This window comes from Crotalus tigris, unplaced genomic scaffold (genome assembly GCF_016545835.1).
Source record: "Crotalus tigris isolate CLP2741 ecotype Arizona unplaced genomic scaffold, ASM1654583v1 scf7180000017721.692284, whole genome shotgun sequence".
NCBI classification, from domain to species: Eukaryota; Metazoa; Chordata; class Lepidosauria; order Squamata; family Viperidae; genus Crotalus; species Crotalus tigris.
Window position 1 is genome coordinate 59,567 of NW_024096590.1, and position 16,204 is coordinate 75,770.

The 16,204-nt window shown below is 40.4% G+C and overlaps 1 protein-coding gene across 3 annotated transcripts; it reads left to right on the top strand.

Annotated features, from left to right (window-relative positions):
* The first annotated feature begins 2,687 nt into the window (after positions 1–2,687).
* Positions 2,688–11,670, top strand: PYM1 (PYM homolog 1, exon junction complex associated factor). 3 transcript variants are annotated; one of them, XM_039338827.1, is made up of 3 exons: positions 2,688–2,774; positions 5,438–5,531; positions 7,302–11,670. In XM_039338827.1, exons 1-3 carry the CDS (start codon positions 2,714–2,716, stop codon positions 7,810–7,812), a joined length of 666 nt encoding a protein of 221 aa, XP_039194761.1. In that variant the 5' UTR covers positions 2,688–2,713; the 3' UTR covers positions 7,813–11,670. The 3 variants fall into 3 exon arrangements, with proteins under 3 accessions (XP_039194761.1, XP_039194763.1, XP_039194762.1); XM_039338829.1 differs by lacking the exon at positions 2,688–2,774 and adding an exon at positions 2,983–3,112; XM_039338828.1 differs by lacking the exon at positions 2,688–2,774 and adding an exon at positions 3,061–3,151.
* Positions 11,671–16,204: the final 4,534 nt, after the last annotated feature.

Here is a 16,204-nt window from a genome sequence, read left to right on the forward strand (position 1 = left end):
AGACAGCAAAATAGGATCCAGCACTTCCTATTGTCACTCTAGGTTCATTCCACTTCCGAAAATTATTGAATACGCTGCTTCGTTATGTCAAAGCAAAACTAACTCTGAGGTCCCAACACCAATTCATAGAGTTAAACAATAATTTTCCCAGCCAAACGCCCAACTTCTTATGTAATCCACATCAACAAATTCACCCTCTCCTTCAAATCCACACCTGTTCTGGTGTTCTTGACAAGACTTCAAGGTCTCACTGTCTTCAGCTGAACTGAAGATTCATTTCTCCATCTACCCACTTGAAAGTAACATCTCCCCAACTTAAACTAAAGGCAAATTGAAATGCAGAGGCACGTAACTGCCGAAGTTTCATCCTTGACATCTACGTTCATAAGAAACCTGTGTGAGACCCGGCAAGCAGTCTAGAAGGTGCCAGTCAGCATTACATGGAAAGATGCCTCTGCAGAAGCCAGTACCTGGATTTTCCCGCAGACAAAGTCACCACCTGGACAATGCCCAGGAATCCAGATATTGAGAAGGCTGTTTCACAGCAGCCTAAGGCAGCTTGGCAAATCCCAGCTTTGGACCCACATCAGCAGTCACACTGTTGATGAAGCACTGTATGCTAGATTGCACCTATGCAAAAAATGTGGCAAGACAGTCTCAGGGTAACTGTGAGAATTATGGGATTCTCACACAGGGCTGTGTGCTCTCTCCACTACTCTTTTCTTTCTATAGTAACGACTGCATCTCAAAGGATCCCTCTGTTAAAGTACTGAAGTTTGCAGATGATACAACAGTGATTGGTCTCATTCGAGACAATGACAAATCTGCATATAGACAGAAAGTTGAACTGGCCCTGTGTTGCAGCCAGAACAATCTTGAACTGAACACACTCAAAATTGTAGAGATCATAGTAGACTTGAGAAGACCTCCTATTCTACCATCTCTTAGAATACTAGACAATACAGTATCAACAGTAGAGGCCTTCAAGTTTCAAGGTTGTATAATATCTCAAGACTTAAAATGGATACCTAACATCAAAAATGTCATCAAAAAAGCACAACAAAGAAAGTTCTTCCTGCACCAACTCAGAAAGCTCAAGACTGCCCAAAGAGGTGCTGATACAGTTCTACAGAGGAATTACTGAATCTGTCATTTGCACCTCTATAACTGTCTGGTTTGGCACAGCAACCAAACAAGACAGACAAAGACTTCAATAGTTAGGTGACTGCAGAAAATACAATTGCAACCAGCCTGCCTTCTACTGAAGACCTGTGTACTGAACGAGCTAGAGAGAGCTGTGAAAATATCTACAGACCCATCACATCCTGGACACAAACTGTTTCAACTTCTTCCCTCAAGACGCTACAGGGCATTGCATGTCAAAACAACCAGACACAAAGACGGTTTTCCCCCCATGCTATCACTCTGCTAAACTAATTCCCACAACACTATCTTATGCCCTGGGATGTCAAACCACCTAGTAGGGCTGTATTACTATTATCCTTCTCATATTTCCTATTACCTATTTCCTTAGCTTCATATGACTATAACTTTGATGTTTATATTTTATTTGATTGCTTCTATTTAGTATCTTTGTATCTTGGATTTTTTTGTATCTTACGGATTATTTCTATTTGGTATCCTATTATGGTTTATTTTGATTGCTAGCGTCCTATGATTATCACTGACTGCTGTATGATTTATGATGATTGTATTTATGATTATGATCATGATTTATCCCTTGTTGCTTGTATGTACACTGAGAGCTTATGCACTGGAGACAAATTCCTTGTGTCCAATCACACTTAGCCAATAAAGAATTCTATTCTATTTCTATTCCTATTCCGAAGGAAGATCTCACTAGTATTCTTCTGAAAAACCGTGTGGAAACCTGTTTACCCATTATAGGAGCTATTTTAGAAACAGGCCACCCTCTCCCAAATGACAACTATTTTATCAATATCTGTAGTATAATTATTTGGGCTACCTAAAATGCTATCATATTATCTTAATTATTATTCAGAAAATTTACCTGCTTAGTCTTAACTTTCTGGATCTGCATAACTGTTCTGAGGGATAAACAATTATAATAGAAGTCAATGTTTTCAGCCTTCAGTTTCTTGATCTCTTTATTTGTATTTGTGGTTAACACTTTCCAGCATTATTCTAAGACATTGGGTAACCTACTTATCCATGGTTAAGGTTATACTGTAATTTATTTAGTTTAGAGTCCCATAATATACTGAAGCATACATTAACTACAAGAATTGGCGTCAGTCAGATTCGTAAGATAAAACAACTTTAGCAAATGCTTTGTTCCAGATGCTTACAGAACAGGATTTGCAAGATCAGAAAAAGCACTTAAAATAAAATCGGGAAAGAAATCTGTGCTGCATTGCTATAAACAGGTGGAATCCTTCTTTGGGGTGCATTATTTGCTAGATAAACAAGAAAATGCAGTGAATGAATGCCACTGACCAACCTCAGAGAGACACTTGGAAGTTATGTAAGTTGGCTTCGAGGTTCAAAACATTTTTAATTTTATTTTTTGTACGCAGAACTTTTAGAGAGATCCCCTCCAGATGGTTAAGCAGCGGACACCGAGAGTCCAAAAACGAAAAGGAAGGACAAAAGCAGTTCCGCTCCTGGACAAAATGGCCGCGGGAGCATTCGTCTTCTCCTCCCCTTCGCGCCATATCCGGGGGAGGGGGGAATGCGACCGGAAGTGGGTCGCGTTTCCAAGATGGCGACTCCCTATGTTACTGATGAAACCGGTGAGTGGGGGAGCTGCGGTTGGCATGTGGGGGACATAATTTCGAGTGCCAAACTTTTTCTTCCCCTGACTCCCTCCAATTCGGCCACCCGCCTCCCCTTCGCGCCCGGCCGCTCCATCCTCGGTTCTTTCCGAAGCGAGGTTCCTCCCCATCTCCATCCTCGCTTGTCCGTCCCGCTTTTACGCCACGCCCCCTCCTCGAGGGCGTCCCTCCCTTCTCTCTGGACTGCCTGTTCTCCTTGCCGCTGGGCCCCGCCCCTTTCCGGACTCGCCTTCTCGCGCCACGCCCCTTGCAGCAAGGCAGCTCTTCGTGTCCGCGGGAAGTGAACCCCATGGCAGGTGCGAGGCACGCAGGTTTCCCCTTCTTCGCTTTCCCACGTGCGTGATAGCAGAGAGCAGCCCCTACGGGGTTTCATGTGCCAGGAATTGTGGGACTGTTACCTCGGAGGGCGTCTAATTCTAAATAAAGTTTTTAGGCTAGGAGTATGACTTCATTGTATATGCATACATGTACCCAACGAAGCTTTTGTAGAAGTACTGGGCCAATTCCCATCCATCCTCAATCAGTTTAGAAAAGCTAAGGGCTGCAGTCCAATATATCCGAATAAATCAGGTTTAGGGGGAAATGGTATCTAAATCAAACGCGTATCTAATTAGCGGTATCTAAAAATGGTATCTAAATAAAATTAGTCAAGTTTAGGGGATTTAGGTGTCTAAATCGAATTATATCAGTGATGGGAACCAACAACGTGACCTGTACAAATACGGATCCATAATCTATTTTTATTTCTTCCCCATGTTTTCTCATAATGAAGTTGCCTGATAAAAGAAGCATTTGTTGGTTAAAAGATTTCAATGATTTTTAAAAACTTCAATTAGCCTAATAATAATTCCTAATAAAATAATACAGTAAAATTTCTAAGGAAGTCCTTTCACTAATTTTGCTTTTTTCCCCCCATAGGTTGAGCATCTACAATTCTGTATGCATAGCTTAAACATGCCAAATATCTAATTTGGGTCTTAAGCTCACTGTTCTCTCTTTAAGTGAATTTTCATCCATTTTTGGATTGCAGATGTTATTGGTTTCTTCCCCTGTAACCTGTGTCTTTAAATAACTAATAGTTGTGTAGAATTTTTGAAGTGATTAAAATTTCTGGATTTTTGTCCCCTTGACCAATCAAGCTTCAGGGTAATCCTAGACTTTTTGGTCAAAACCATATATAATAGAAGAGTCTCTTTAATACTGCGTTTTCAATATAAAAACTTTGTTTATGATTTTTTTTCTTCAGAATAGTCTTATGTGATGGATTAAATTAAGAGAGAAATTGACCAAAGTCACAATGTGAGCTTTGTGTCTGAACTAGAGATTTGAATTCAAGACTCCTTCATAAATTATTGCAGTTGGTTTAAGGAAGCAGTGTAGCCTTACTGCCTCTGAAAATATTAGTGATTTTTGTATGTATCTGTTATCTTTATGATAGTTTTAATTTGTCATGCGTGTTATGCATTAATTGTCTTGCATATGATCATATGCTGCACATCTGCCATTGTATCTTTTCTTATGAGAATTCTGGGCTAACTTACAGGATCACTGACAGGAACATTTTGGAAGTATTAAGTGTTGCCCTGTGAAAAAAAAATCCATCATTACTTCTGAAGAACTGCAGAGGCATTTTGCTTTCATTTCCTTATATCTCTTTCTTTCATATAAAAATATAAAAAAATCTCTTTTGTGTTAGTTCCTCAATTCCTCACAACATCATGGACACCCCAAAAGTACCAAAGTGGTTTGCCATTATTTTTTGCTAAAAACGGGTTTTTTTACCTCTTTGTCTAATCCAAAGCCTTAGTATTTCTTGGTGGTCAGTGGTTTCCGTTCCAGACACTAACCAGAGTCAACTCATTCCTACTGGTGCAACCCGACCTTCCTCATTCATCAGCAGGAAGATTCAAATCCAAGAAGTCCCCACTGGCACTTGCACAACATCTGCCCAACAATTTTGACACCAATTCCCAAAGGAAAAGCTGAGCGCCTAGATGTAGGAAGACATACAAATGACCTCACAGGAAAGGTTGCAAGGCTTTGTACTACCACACCAGCAATGGACAATCCTGAATAGGATTCACATTTCACATAGTGACAGCCGGGACTCATTGTATAAAATGGGGCATAGGATCCTCCCCTCAATTTGACTGGAATCCCACATCAAACTGTAGATCATGTCGTGACTGGCTGTAAGTTGAGGGCATATACCGGTCCAGTATCTGGATTTTTTTTTTTTCAAGCAATTCTGCCTTTCGATGGTTAAACGGACTATTAGTATTTGAACATAGATCTTTTAAACATATTTTATTGTATTTTACTAATTTAGATAAAATATTAATATATATTGCTAGTCCATTTGTGACATGTCGTACGCTAAATAAATAAACTAACCAAGGTTATATTTTTATGATTAGTTGAGTTTGGGTTCTTGTGGAATTTGAATGGCTGGCTGGGTTTGTGCACATCTTTTTTCTGTTTTGCAGAGGAATTTTTTGCAATTCTTTTAAAACACTTGAAATTGCTAATGATCACTCAGGAAAATATGATTGATTGATTGATTGACTGACTGATTGATAGCAGTTTCCTTCACAAACTAAAATAACCAATCCATATTTCAGGAAAATACATTGCATCCACACAGCGTCCAGATGGTACCTGGAGAAAACAAAGACGGGTGAAAGAAGGCTATGTTCCCCAAGAAGAAGTGCCAGTGTAAGTCTGATCCTCGCCGTGGTCCTCTTGTGAATATGTACAAAGAAGTAGCCACACAAGCAAAAATAAAAACTCTTGTAACAACTTAGGTCAGGGGTAGGCAACCTTGGTTCTTTTATGACTCGTGGACTTCAACTCCCAGAATTCCTGAGCCAGCCACGCTGAGGGGAAAGGGAGTTTTCCAAGCTGAACCATGGTGGCTCAGGAATTCTGGGAGTTGAAGTCCACGAGTCATAAAAGAGCCAAGATTGCCTACCCCTGACTTAGGCTAATGTAAGCAAGATTGCCCTAGATCACAGGCTACCTTATCTGATGCATGCAATGTTATTTTTGTATAGTCTTTTTCCTCCTCTTGTATTAGTTGTGTATATGTGATGCTCCCTGCATTTGCTGAAGCAGACTGTAGTTCATGAAAACTCATTTGTTTAGAAATTATATTAGTCTTTAAGGGGGCACAAGACTGGCTTCTTGGGGTAGGAGGGCAAGAAAGCAAAAAACAGGGCTATGACATTGCCAGGGGACACACACACACACACACAGACCCCTTCCATCACTTTCTTCAGTTTTTGGAACGATATCCTTGAAAAAAACAGTTTTCATTAGTGATGTGGCCAAGATCTGAAGGAACTTGGTCTGCTTTTGATAGGAAAAGCTCGGAATTCTCACTAAACATTTAATGCTTTTAGATATTTTTACTTTTAAGATCCCAGCTACTGACTGGCTCAGGAATTCTGGGAGTTGAAATCCACAGTTCATAAAGGAGTCATAGTTCTCCACCCTTGCTTTAGAACTAGGCAGGACTATGACTTCAATGTGAATAGAAAACCAAGCTCACATTGCATTGTATAGTTACAGTACAGTAGGATTTTTGAGTAGTTCTAAACAGTTCACAACGCTTCTCCCAGGATTGTAACAGTAATAACGATTTTTATAGCTTGGAGGGCACCAGCCTGGGAAGGCTTCTTCAGAATGGCATAAAGAGTGTCCTATAGGAATGTCCGTTGATCAGTCAGCAGCAAGAAAGATTCAGTGCTTGGCTAAAGTATTTTCATTTATTTGTAATCTGAAGCTGCAGGAAGCAAGAAACCATAGGGCATTGGGACATTTTGTGGAACTATGTTAAAGGCAAATTTAAAGGCAAAAAAGGAAGTCAGAGGGTCTGGGATGCTGATGCAGCATCTGTCTACAACTCCTTAAAGTAGCTGCCATTTTTCCCAGGTTTGGATAATGGTCCTTTGCAATTGTAGCATGATCCCAGAAAAAAAAAATTTATTTAAGGAGCTCAAGACAGGTGCTTTGTACATTTCCCCTGCATGCATTTCAGCACCTTTCTGCCTTTGAATGGGAATACTGCATAGCCATTGTCTTTTTAGATCAGAAGTGATTGTCCCAAGTTTCAGTGTTCATCTAGGAGGCATAAAGCACATAAAGATTGCTTACATTGGATGGAAAGATACAGTCTACTCTGAAAAATGACTGAAAATTTGCTGTGACTACCTGACCCAAGCCACACTCTTTGATATTTAATATACAATCTTAGTCTTTAGTGCTCTCTGAGCTTGGTGGTTTCCTTGCAGACATTTCATTACCAAACTAGGTAACCATCAATGCTAGAATTCTTCTTATCAGAGTCACTCCTCTCAATCCAACTCATTTTATAGAAGCTTTGTATGTGGATAAAGTGAAGATAACCTTCTGGTTTGTACTGCCTTGAACTTCCGAAGGAAACATGGTCTGTCTTTACACCACATCCTCTTTTATTTCACGTAGGTATGAGAATAAATATGTGAAGTTCTTTAAAAGCAAGCCAGAATTACCTCCAGGCTTGAATCCAGAAGTTCACACACCTGTGGCCCGGCAAACGTCAAAGGGACCTGAGGGTGGCGAGACGGGGCTGTCCAAGACCGCTAAGAGGAATCTCAAACGGAAGGAGAAGAGAAAACAGCAACAGGAAAAAGGGGATCAAGATGCTGATAACCTGATTCAGTCTCTAGAGAAAACAACCTTGTCAGCGACACCAAGCAGCTGTGGGGATGGTAAGCTGGCTGTGTCTGATGCCAACCCAAGAGCCTCTGCTGGCAGCAGGGATGTGTCCGCCACTGCCACCTTAGAGAAGAACAAGAAAATTAAAAATCTGAAAAAGAAACTACGGCAGGTGGAGGAGCTGCAGGCGCGGATTGACTCTGGGGAGATCAAGCAGCCGACCAAAGAGCAGTTAGACAAGCTGGCTCGACGGAAAGCTTTGGAAGAGGAACTTGAGGACCTGGAACTGGATTTGTAAAGGGTTGGAATATCAACTGGACCTACTGTAGTGTGTGTAGGAACAAACCGTCCCCGGGGAAACATTCTCAGAACGGTGCAACAAAAAGACCAGAAGATAGTGATGTCTTCAGCCGTCCCCTTTGTATCATTATTTTATTTTATGTTGATGCTGTCTGAATTTTTAAAAGTATTTCTCCCAGCTGTTGATGTGTTAGCTATCTAGGACCTCTTTAAGGACAACAGCTTTGCCACCTAGTTCTTTCTAGTTTCTTCCTCCCCTTCCCACCTCCATTCCTGTTTCAGGTAGGTGACTGAAATGTTATTTGGCACAGAGGGGCTGACTTTCAGAGGCACCTGAGCAGGGGGAGCAGTCTGTCTTCCTGTCACTGTATTATATTCAACATTTTCACGTTCTCTGTAACAGTCACACGGCCTTCCATCTTCTCTTCCTCCTCATTTTGGAAAAGGGATGCAATAATAAAAATTGCAGTAGTGACTTCTGACTCTAGGACATCTGTGTTTTCCCCCCAATACACATTTTTTTAAAAAAGTCTTCTGTATGATATTAGAAATTTTATAGGCTTCCCTTTCTTTGGCTGATGGACGCAGGCAGTGTCAAAAGTGGTTTGTGATAGATGTGAAAAAGGCAAAAGGGAGAGTAACTCAGTGATGGAGAATATGTTTTATACGCAGATGTTTTGAAGTCTGATCCCAATTGTCTTCAGATTGGAAAAAAATCTTGAAGCCTTGGGGGGCCACTATCAATCAATCTTAACAATGTTGATCTCACTGTGTTCTGGTTTAGCTAAGGCAGCTTCCAGGCTGGGGTTGCATAACATGCCACCTGAGGCTAAAATGGAATGATTTGTAATGCAGCTTGTTCCGAACCTAGACCTTGTCTTACGTTGTGTGATCCAGACTATCAAATTTAAGTAGCCCAATTTATTTCCTTAGTTATATCTGGACAGCAAATCTGCTTGACTGCCAAGTGGCAGTAAAAGATTAATCTAATCGTTGCCCTCTAATCGTTTTCCAGAGTTTTCGCATCCCAGATAAAGTCTCCCTGGACATAGCAATTGTCTTTGGTTAACTAAGAGCTGGATGTTTTGTGTGAATCTGGTCCCCCTGTTTCATGTAAGGGATTATTAGAAATAGAATCAATAATAAATATATGGATATGATGTGATCATCCTCGGTGTAGTGGCCACAGTTCTTATCACTTTCATATAACAGGAAATTTAAATTTGGGGAAAAGTGAAAAGAAAGGCAAAATAAACAGAGGTATCTTCAATTTGAATAAAAGTCCAAGAGTTTCTTAGCCAAGATAACTAAATTTTCTCTCTCTCCCTCTCCTCTCTCTCTCATTTCTGTATTAGAACAGTGTTCAGCTTAAGACCAATTCTGAGAATGGGTTCATTTAAAACATAGTGAGGACCAAATTTTAAGGGAGGAAATGACCAATCCTGGGGTGATCAGAAGCTACACTTAACTTTTGGAGTGATAGCAATAAAGTCTACAAAGAAAAGAGCAGTTGTGTAGAATATGAATAACTGTTGTAGACATGGCCAGGACAAAAAAAAAATCTGTTTCTTTCTTTTTTCCTTGTGAGATGTTCTTTGGTGCTGAAACTATGTTATTTATTTATGTATTGATTAATATCATGCCTTTCACCCAACAACTCAAGGTGACACACAACACTCCCTCTTTCTAGTTTTCCTCACAGATGCCATTGTGGCTTAAACTGCCATTTTTTATATACCACCTTTCGTGGCAGGAAGCTCAAACTGAGTAACTTAGTTGGAAGATTTTTTTTTTAAAAAAAATGTGTGGTTTTATACACACAGAGAGACAAAGGGTTGAGGCTTCAGAGGACCCTACAGTATGTGGTATCTTCCTGGTTTTGGAAAAGAAACTGCAGCTTAATCATATTATGTCTAGATATGCTAATATGCTAAATATATTTTCATCAATGTCAGAGATCAGAGAAACTTTCGTGTGTCCAGCTGAAATGTCTATTCAGTGTGAGAAAACAAAATTTAATTTCATACTTCTAATTTAAATTGAGAGATATTTTTCTTTCTGTCCCTTAACTATGCCTAGCATGTTGGGCTGAGCAAAGTGCAATCTCTGACTCAGTCTCTGAGCAAGAATTGAGGCTTTCCAGGTACCACTGGGTTACACTGAAATTGCCAAAGGCAGAAGATGGGAAAGGAGCAAAGGAATTAAAAAAACTTAGGCTAAAGTTTCAGCCATGAAATCAGCGCTGTAGTTCAAAGTTAGTGTCAAGAAATAGTGTGTACACTGAATGCCTTTTGTTAGTGGAAGGTAACATTGGTGTCAGATTGCACCTCCTGTTCAGGAAGGGGGGGAGCAGCAGCTGCTCCTACAATTGTGTGAAAACAAAGGATATTAACATTGGCCAATGCTGGATTAGGGGTTTTGTTACTTTTGTCCAGCAGGTGGTGCTAAAAGGGCAATTTTGTATGCTTAGCTACTTCATATACAGTACATATACATACATACATACATACATACATACATACATACATACATATAATTTTGTTCTTGAAGCCACGACTTCACACACATGCTAATATGCCTTTAGATCAGGGGCATCCAAGCTTTGCAACTTTCAGACCTGGCTGGCTGGGGAATCCTGGGAGTTGAAGTCCAAGGATCTGAAAGTTGCAAAGCTTGGATACCTCTGCTTTAGATGGACTAGCAAAAACACATCCCCCAGGGTAGTATGCGCGTGCACACACACACACACACACACACACACACACAACCCCTATATTGAAATATTTATAGGTCCCTTTTTAGGCCAACATGCCTGGCTAAGGCATTCATATATAACTAACCCAGATCCCATCCCAGACTGATTTTCTCATATTCCTCTAATCCAGGGGTGTCAAACTCACAACATCACATGATGTGTCATGACATATCGCGACTTTTTTGCCATTGCTGGCAATGGGGTGGGCGCAGTTTCGCCATGACACATCTGCCCCCCGGGCTGGCAGTTTGACACCCCTGCTCTAATCCTTAGATGCAGGTCACTGAGCTCATGGCTGAGAGTAAAAGAATAACTGCATCACTTGGAAAACTAATTTTGCTTTCCAGGGAGCTACTCATTGGACAAATGAGGACTCAGGATAGTACTGCCTCTACTAGGATGTGGTCCTGCCTCTACTAGGGAGGATGTGAGGAACAGGACCCCTTCTAGCAAGCATGGGTTCCAACTATCATCCAACTATTGTAGCCAATAGTCAGGAACATCACTTCTTGTGGTGAAAATGAAATGGAGAAAACCACATGGTTCCCAAATATCCTTTATCTGCTGTTTACCCAGCTGTCTTTTTGTTTTACACAGAAAGATTAAAGGATCACCTGGACAAGCTTAGGGAGACATCAAAAACACAGCTGCTGCTGTTGTTACCCTCCCATTGTTTCCCTCACGACAAGGTTTGTACCTTTCTCTAATTTGTACTACGGTAGGAGCAGAAGGTGGCTGATAGGTTTGGTGAAATGCATGTTAATGAAAACTGTAGTCCCTCCTAGACGAATTGTCCAGGAATCGTCCTGGTGATTATTCTTCCAATTCTGTGATCTATTTTCCTTGGTCTCTGATGAACTCTATTTTCCTTTACCTCGACTGTGCTCCTTGCTAAGTAATTTTAAACATAGGGTAACTTTTGAATGTTCCCCTTGTGGTTTTTAACCTTTCTTTCAAGAAGCTCACTATCCTTTTGACTTGGAGTCCTTTGTGGCAGGGGGGTGGGTGAGTCAAAATTCTGTAACTCAAAAGCACAAGTTGACAGGCTTACAGATTCTGGTTGAAAAAATAAAGTCAAGTCTTGCAACCTGAAGAAGTTTACTTTTACGTGTTGGGTATTTATTCAATTTTCAATTCAATTATAACTAGAAAGGAGAATATTTCTAGCTCAAGGTCAAAATGAGGGTTCCTTGGTGCTCTCTGAATTTGGTTGTTTTCTTGCAGAGGTTTCATTACCCAAATTAGGTAACATCATCATGATGTTATCTAGCTTCGGTAATGAGCTGTCTGCAAGAAAACAAGCAAGCTCGGAGACAACCAAAGAACCCCTAATCATAACCATATTGTATTCAGAGGCTCATCTAATATGTATATAAGCATGGTGCTAAATCAACAAATGCTACAAGTCTGGTCCCCATTCTGTTCGCAAATGCAGTATAGTTCAGTGGTTAGCAGGCCAGATCTAGGGTCCAAGTTTCTGTTCAGTCATGAAACAGTTTTGATCATCAGTTGCTACTTTTTGTCTAAAAAAGGTGGCTACGAGAACTAAAAACATAAGTTTGGTAAGAATACATATCTGAATAATATATTGTCATGCTATTTCCTTAATTTTAATATTAAGATCTGTAGCTGAGTAAGTCTTGTGTTGCATGGAGATGATGAAAGCTTATAACAACACAAACACAAAATGCTAAGTTGGTCGATTTTATTTTAGTTTCAGCTACGTAAAGGGTTAACTGAACACATTTCTTTGAGGAAGTGCCAACCCAGCTTTGCAATGATATTGTCTTCACTCTTATGACACAGTCAACTCATCTGATATCAAGTGGCTAACATGAAAGGATCTTGTTGACTTTCTGTGGTGTGACAATTCCTGGATTGACAGGAGAATTCCCAGCCAGAAGGCTACCAGCAGATAGAGCAGAGGTCCCCAACCTTTTGGATACCAGGGACCGGTTCCATGGAGAGAGGTTTTTCCGTGGACCATAGGGAACGTGGTTTTGTGTGCTGCCTACATCCCACGGATGGAGCTTTGCTTGTTTGTGCAGACCAGTTGCTGGCATGTTGTGGCCCGGTACAGGTCCACGGCCCGGGAGTTGGGGACCCTGTTGTAGAGAAAGTTGTCCTTATCCAAGGAGTTTAATTCCTCTGAACCCCATTATTTCTATCAATCAAAAATATCAAAGATTGTTATAACCTGCCACTTTCTCTAATAGAGTACAGATAGTCCTTGACTTACGACTGTAGCTGAGCCTAAGTTTTCCATTGCTAAGCAGGACAGTTGTTAGAATTTTGCCTCGTTTTATGACCTTTCTTGCCCCAGTTGTTAAACACTCTGGGAATTTATTCTCATCTTTTGTCCACGCCTCATGTTTTTCATTGCTGAGTTTGAAGGAATCAAATGCAGAGAAATACTGTATATCTGTTGCATGCGAATGAACATTGCATTGATTTTAAATCTCATAGTAGAGCACTGTGCAGTTCATTTGATTTTGGTTTAGCATATTGTCTGGACATGCTAAATCAATTTGTGACATTTAATAAATCAGGATGCAACAAACCATGCATAATGTATAAACATAATGTATAAACCCCAGGAAATCCCAGCTAAGCCTTTAGAATACAACTTGGAAATGATACTATGTTCTATTATATTATAATTATATCATAGAATAATATTATACTATTATGTTCCTAAGCCATTCTTCTAGTTTGACTCTATGACATTCTTAATCAACATATTTCAACCTAATACGTAAACCTAGTCTGTGTGATTAGGTTGTATTTCAAAGCATCATGGGAACTCTGAGAAAATTGAACTGGAAAAATGATTAATTCAGCCATGGTAAGTGCACAACATAAGCACAAACTATATGTAGAAGTTTAGAAAGCCTCCCCTTTATTCGCCATAGTTCCTTTTATGCATTAAGCGCCTTCACTACATTATTCCTTCCTCTTTTGTTTTACTCTCTTTGAGATTCCCGATTGGCTTCATTTCAAAGGAACGCATAGTTTCTTTCGCCTTGCAACAGTCACTTGTAAAGTTGATGCGCAGTGCAAACTTTGAAAGGGAAGATACGTATGTATTTTCCTTGTGGCGAGAATTAGCAACATCGTAGATGGACGGAACCAGTAGGGGAAAAAGGAAAGAACAGAAATCTAAAGTCATAATCCTACAATGACACCTGGTGGGCCTAATTTGTTTTTAAAAAAAAAAAAAAAAACCTGAAATATTCCCGTCCTTGGTCCCCTTCTCTGAATATATTTCAGTTGATTCAAAAGCCATTACCAGCTTTTTGAGTTTAGCTGCTATTGTGGTCCCAAAGGTGCTTTTTCAGGAGACAAGTGAACTTCCTTTTTTTTTCTCTCTGAGGACATTTTGCTTCTCATCCAGGAATCTGAAGAAGCCGCTTCTTGGATGAGAAGCGAAACATCTTCAAAGAAAAAAAAAAGTCCAGCTGCCTCGTGAAAAAGCACCTTTGGGACAACCATGACCTGGATGACAGAATCTTCAGAGAGAGCTGCCGTTGTCCAATTTACTTAAAAGTTTCAACAACGAGTTGAAAGTTACTTGACAACATGTGTGTGCTCTCAGACCAATGCAACATCTGTTCACATCTGTTATGCAATGCAGGATTCGTTACCGCACAATGTTCAATGGTAGTCAGTGATGTCTCAAAGCAGAGTAAACAAACTGCTACAACCCCTCAAAAATAAGTTCCTAGATGAGTAACACCCCCAACTGCTCTGTAAAGAAATGATGAAATGATAAAGAATATAAATGTAAATGTGAAGAAATGATAAAGAAAAGATGACGTCTTTCAGAGAAAGACTTCATCTCCCCTCCATTCAGGCCATCCAGTGTGCCACAAATGACTTAACAAAGGCATGTGTGGGTGGACTAAGGAGCCAAACTACTTGTAGGCTAGTAACTTTGCTTACCTCCTTTTGCAAGGGAAAGGAATTTTCAGTGAGGTAAAACAGCCCTTCTGACAAAGGGCCTCCCGAAGTCAATATGTCCTCTGCTTTGTGTTCAGCTCAGTTCTTTTGGAAAGGCTAATGCATTCCAGATGTGCTGCTATGAATTCACAAAGGTTAACGATCTGCAGGGCTTTTTGATTTCCGAGTGCTTGTGTGTGTGTGTATTAGCAACAGTATTTGTAAGCAATAATGCCTGTGACTAATTAAAATGTTTGTGGCTGGCAAGGACAAGGCAAATGAATACGGGGTGGACATTTCCATGGTGAATGGGACATGACTAACCCTTCCTCTTGCCAACAAAATTCTGGTCTGTCCAAAGGATGATTGCTGCAGTCATAGCAAAAGAACTCAGGATGTATCTGATAAGAAAAAGAAATGGAGCAGCTCACTCCCAAAGGCAAGAGAGAGAAATACCGTACATATCCTTATACAAGTATCCTTGACTTACAACCAGTGGTGGGATTCAGCCGGTTTGCACCACTTTGGCAGAACTGGTAGCTAATTTTTTGTTGCCCAGGCCCAGAGTGGACTTCTGGAAGCAGCATCCACCCAGAGAACTGGTTGTTCACGTATTTGAATCCCACCATTGCTTACATCCATTCGTGTGTTCACAGTTCGAAGTTACAAGGGCATTGAAAAAAAGTGATTTATGATTGTTTTTTTCACACTTACAACTATCGCGGCATCTCTGTGGTCATGTGATCAGAATTCAGATGCTTGGCGATTGGTTCATATTTATGCAAATGTGGATAAATAATATTTTTCATATTTTGGGAGGTTCTTGCTGCATCAGCTTGTCCAAATAAAGGCATTCAATACAGATAGTCCTTGACTTACAACCATTTGTTTGGTGACCATTCTACAGTAAGTTACAATGGCACTGAAAAGTGACTTCTGGCCATTTTTCAATTCCATTGCAGCATTCCCACAGTCACATGATCAAAATTCAGATGCTTCGCAATTGGTTCATATTTACGATGGCTGCAGTGTCCCGGGGTCATGGGATCACCTTTTGAGACCTCCTGACAAGCAAAGTCAACGGGGAAGCCAGATTCACTTAACAACTGTGTTACTAACAACAACTCCACTGACTGACTTAACAACTATGGCAAGAAAGGTTGTAAAATGGGGCAAAACTCACTTAAACTGACTTGCTTAGCAACAGAAATTTTAAGTTCAACTGTGGTCATAAATTTCTCCTAACCTTCTGATCATCTATGTGCAGTTTCTCCCACACTCAACAAATTCATTCAAAACAGGAGACACTAATCACCATCACATTTCCAGGAGGATTACTTTCACAGGATGAGAGTAAGCATCATCTACTTTTGCAGCATCCAGTTATGCTCTGAGGATGACTCTGAATGGACTGCAGAAACAAAAAGGGGTCCTTCACACCCATATTTGCTGGAAGAGACCTTGTCTGTTCGTTGGAACTTGATGGTATATGTCAATTTGCAGAAAGGGTGCTCCTGGTCACTTGGAAAACAAGACTTTTGTGTGATTGAGCATAGTTGAAAATGTGTTCCTCTCTGTGGTTGCCTGTGGTCCTCCCCAAAAGTGGTTTTTTTCTCCAGAGAAGTAAGAAAGCAAGCTGCCAGGCTACGCAACAGATCCCTCTCTTCTGCAGAAGATCTAAAGAGACATGATTTTT

Bases quoted from the DNA above. Each gene is read 5' to 3' on its own strand.
- PYM1 (XM_039338827.1), top strand. From the start codon at position 2,714: ATGCGACCGGAAGTGGGTCGCGTTTCCAAGATGGCGACTCCCTATGTT. The intron at 2,775-5,437 runs GTGAGTGGGGGA...TCCATATTTCAG, and splicing joins CTATGTTACTGATGAAACCG to GAAAATACATTGCATCCACA. The intron at 5,532-7,301 runs GTAAGTCTGATC...TATTTCACGTAG, and splicing joins CCCCAAGAAGAAGTGCCAGT to GTATGAGAATAAATATGTGA.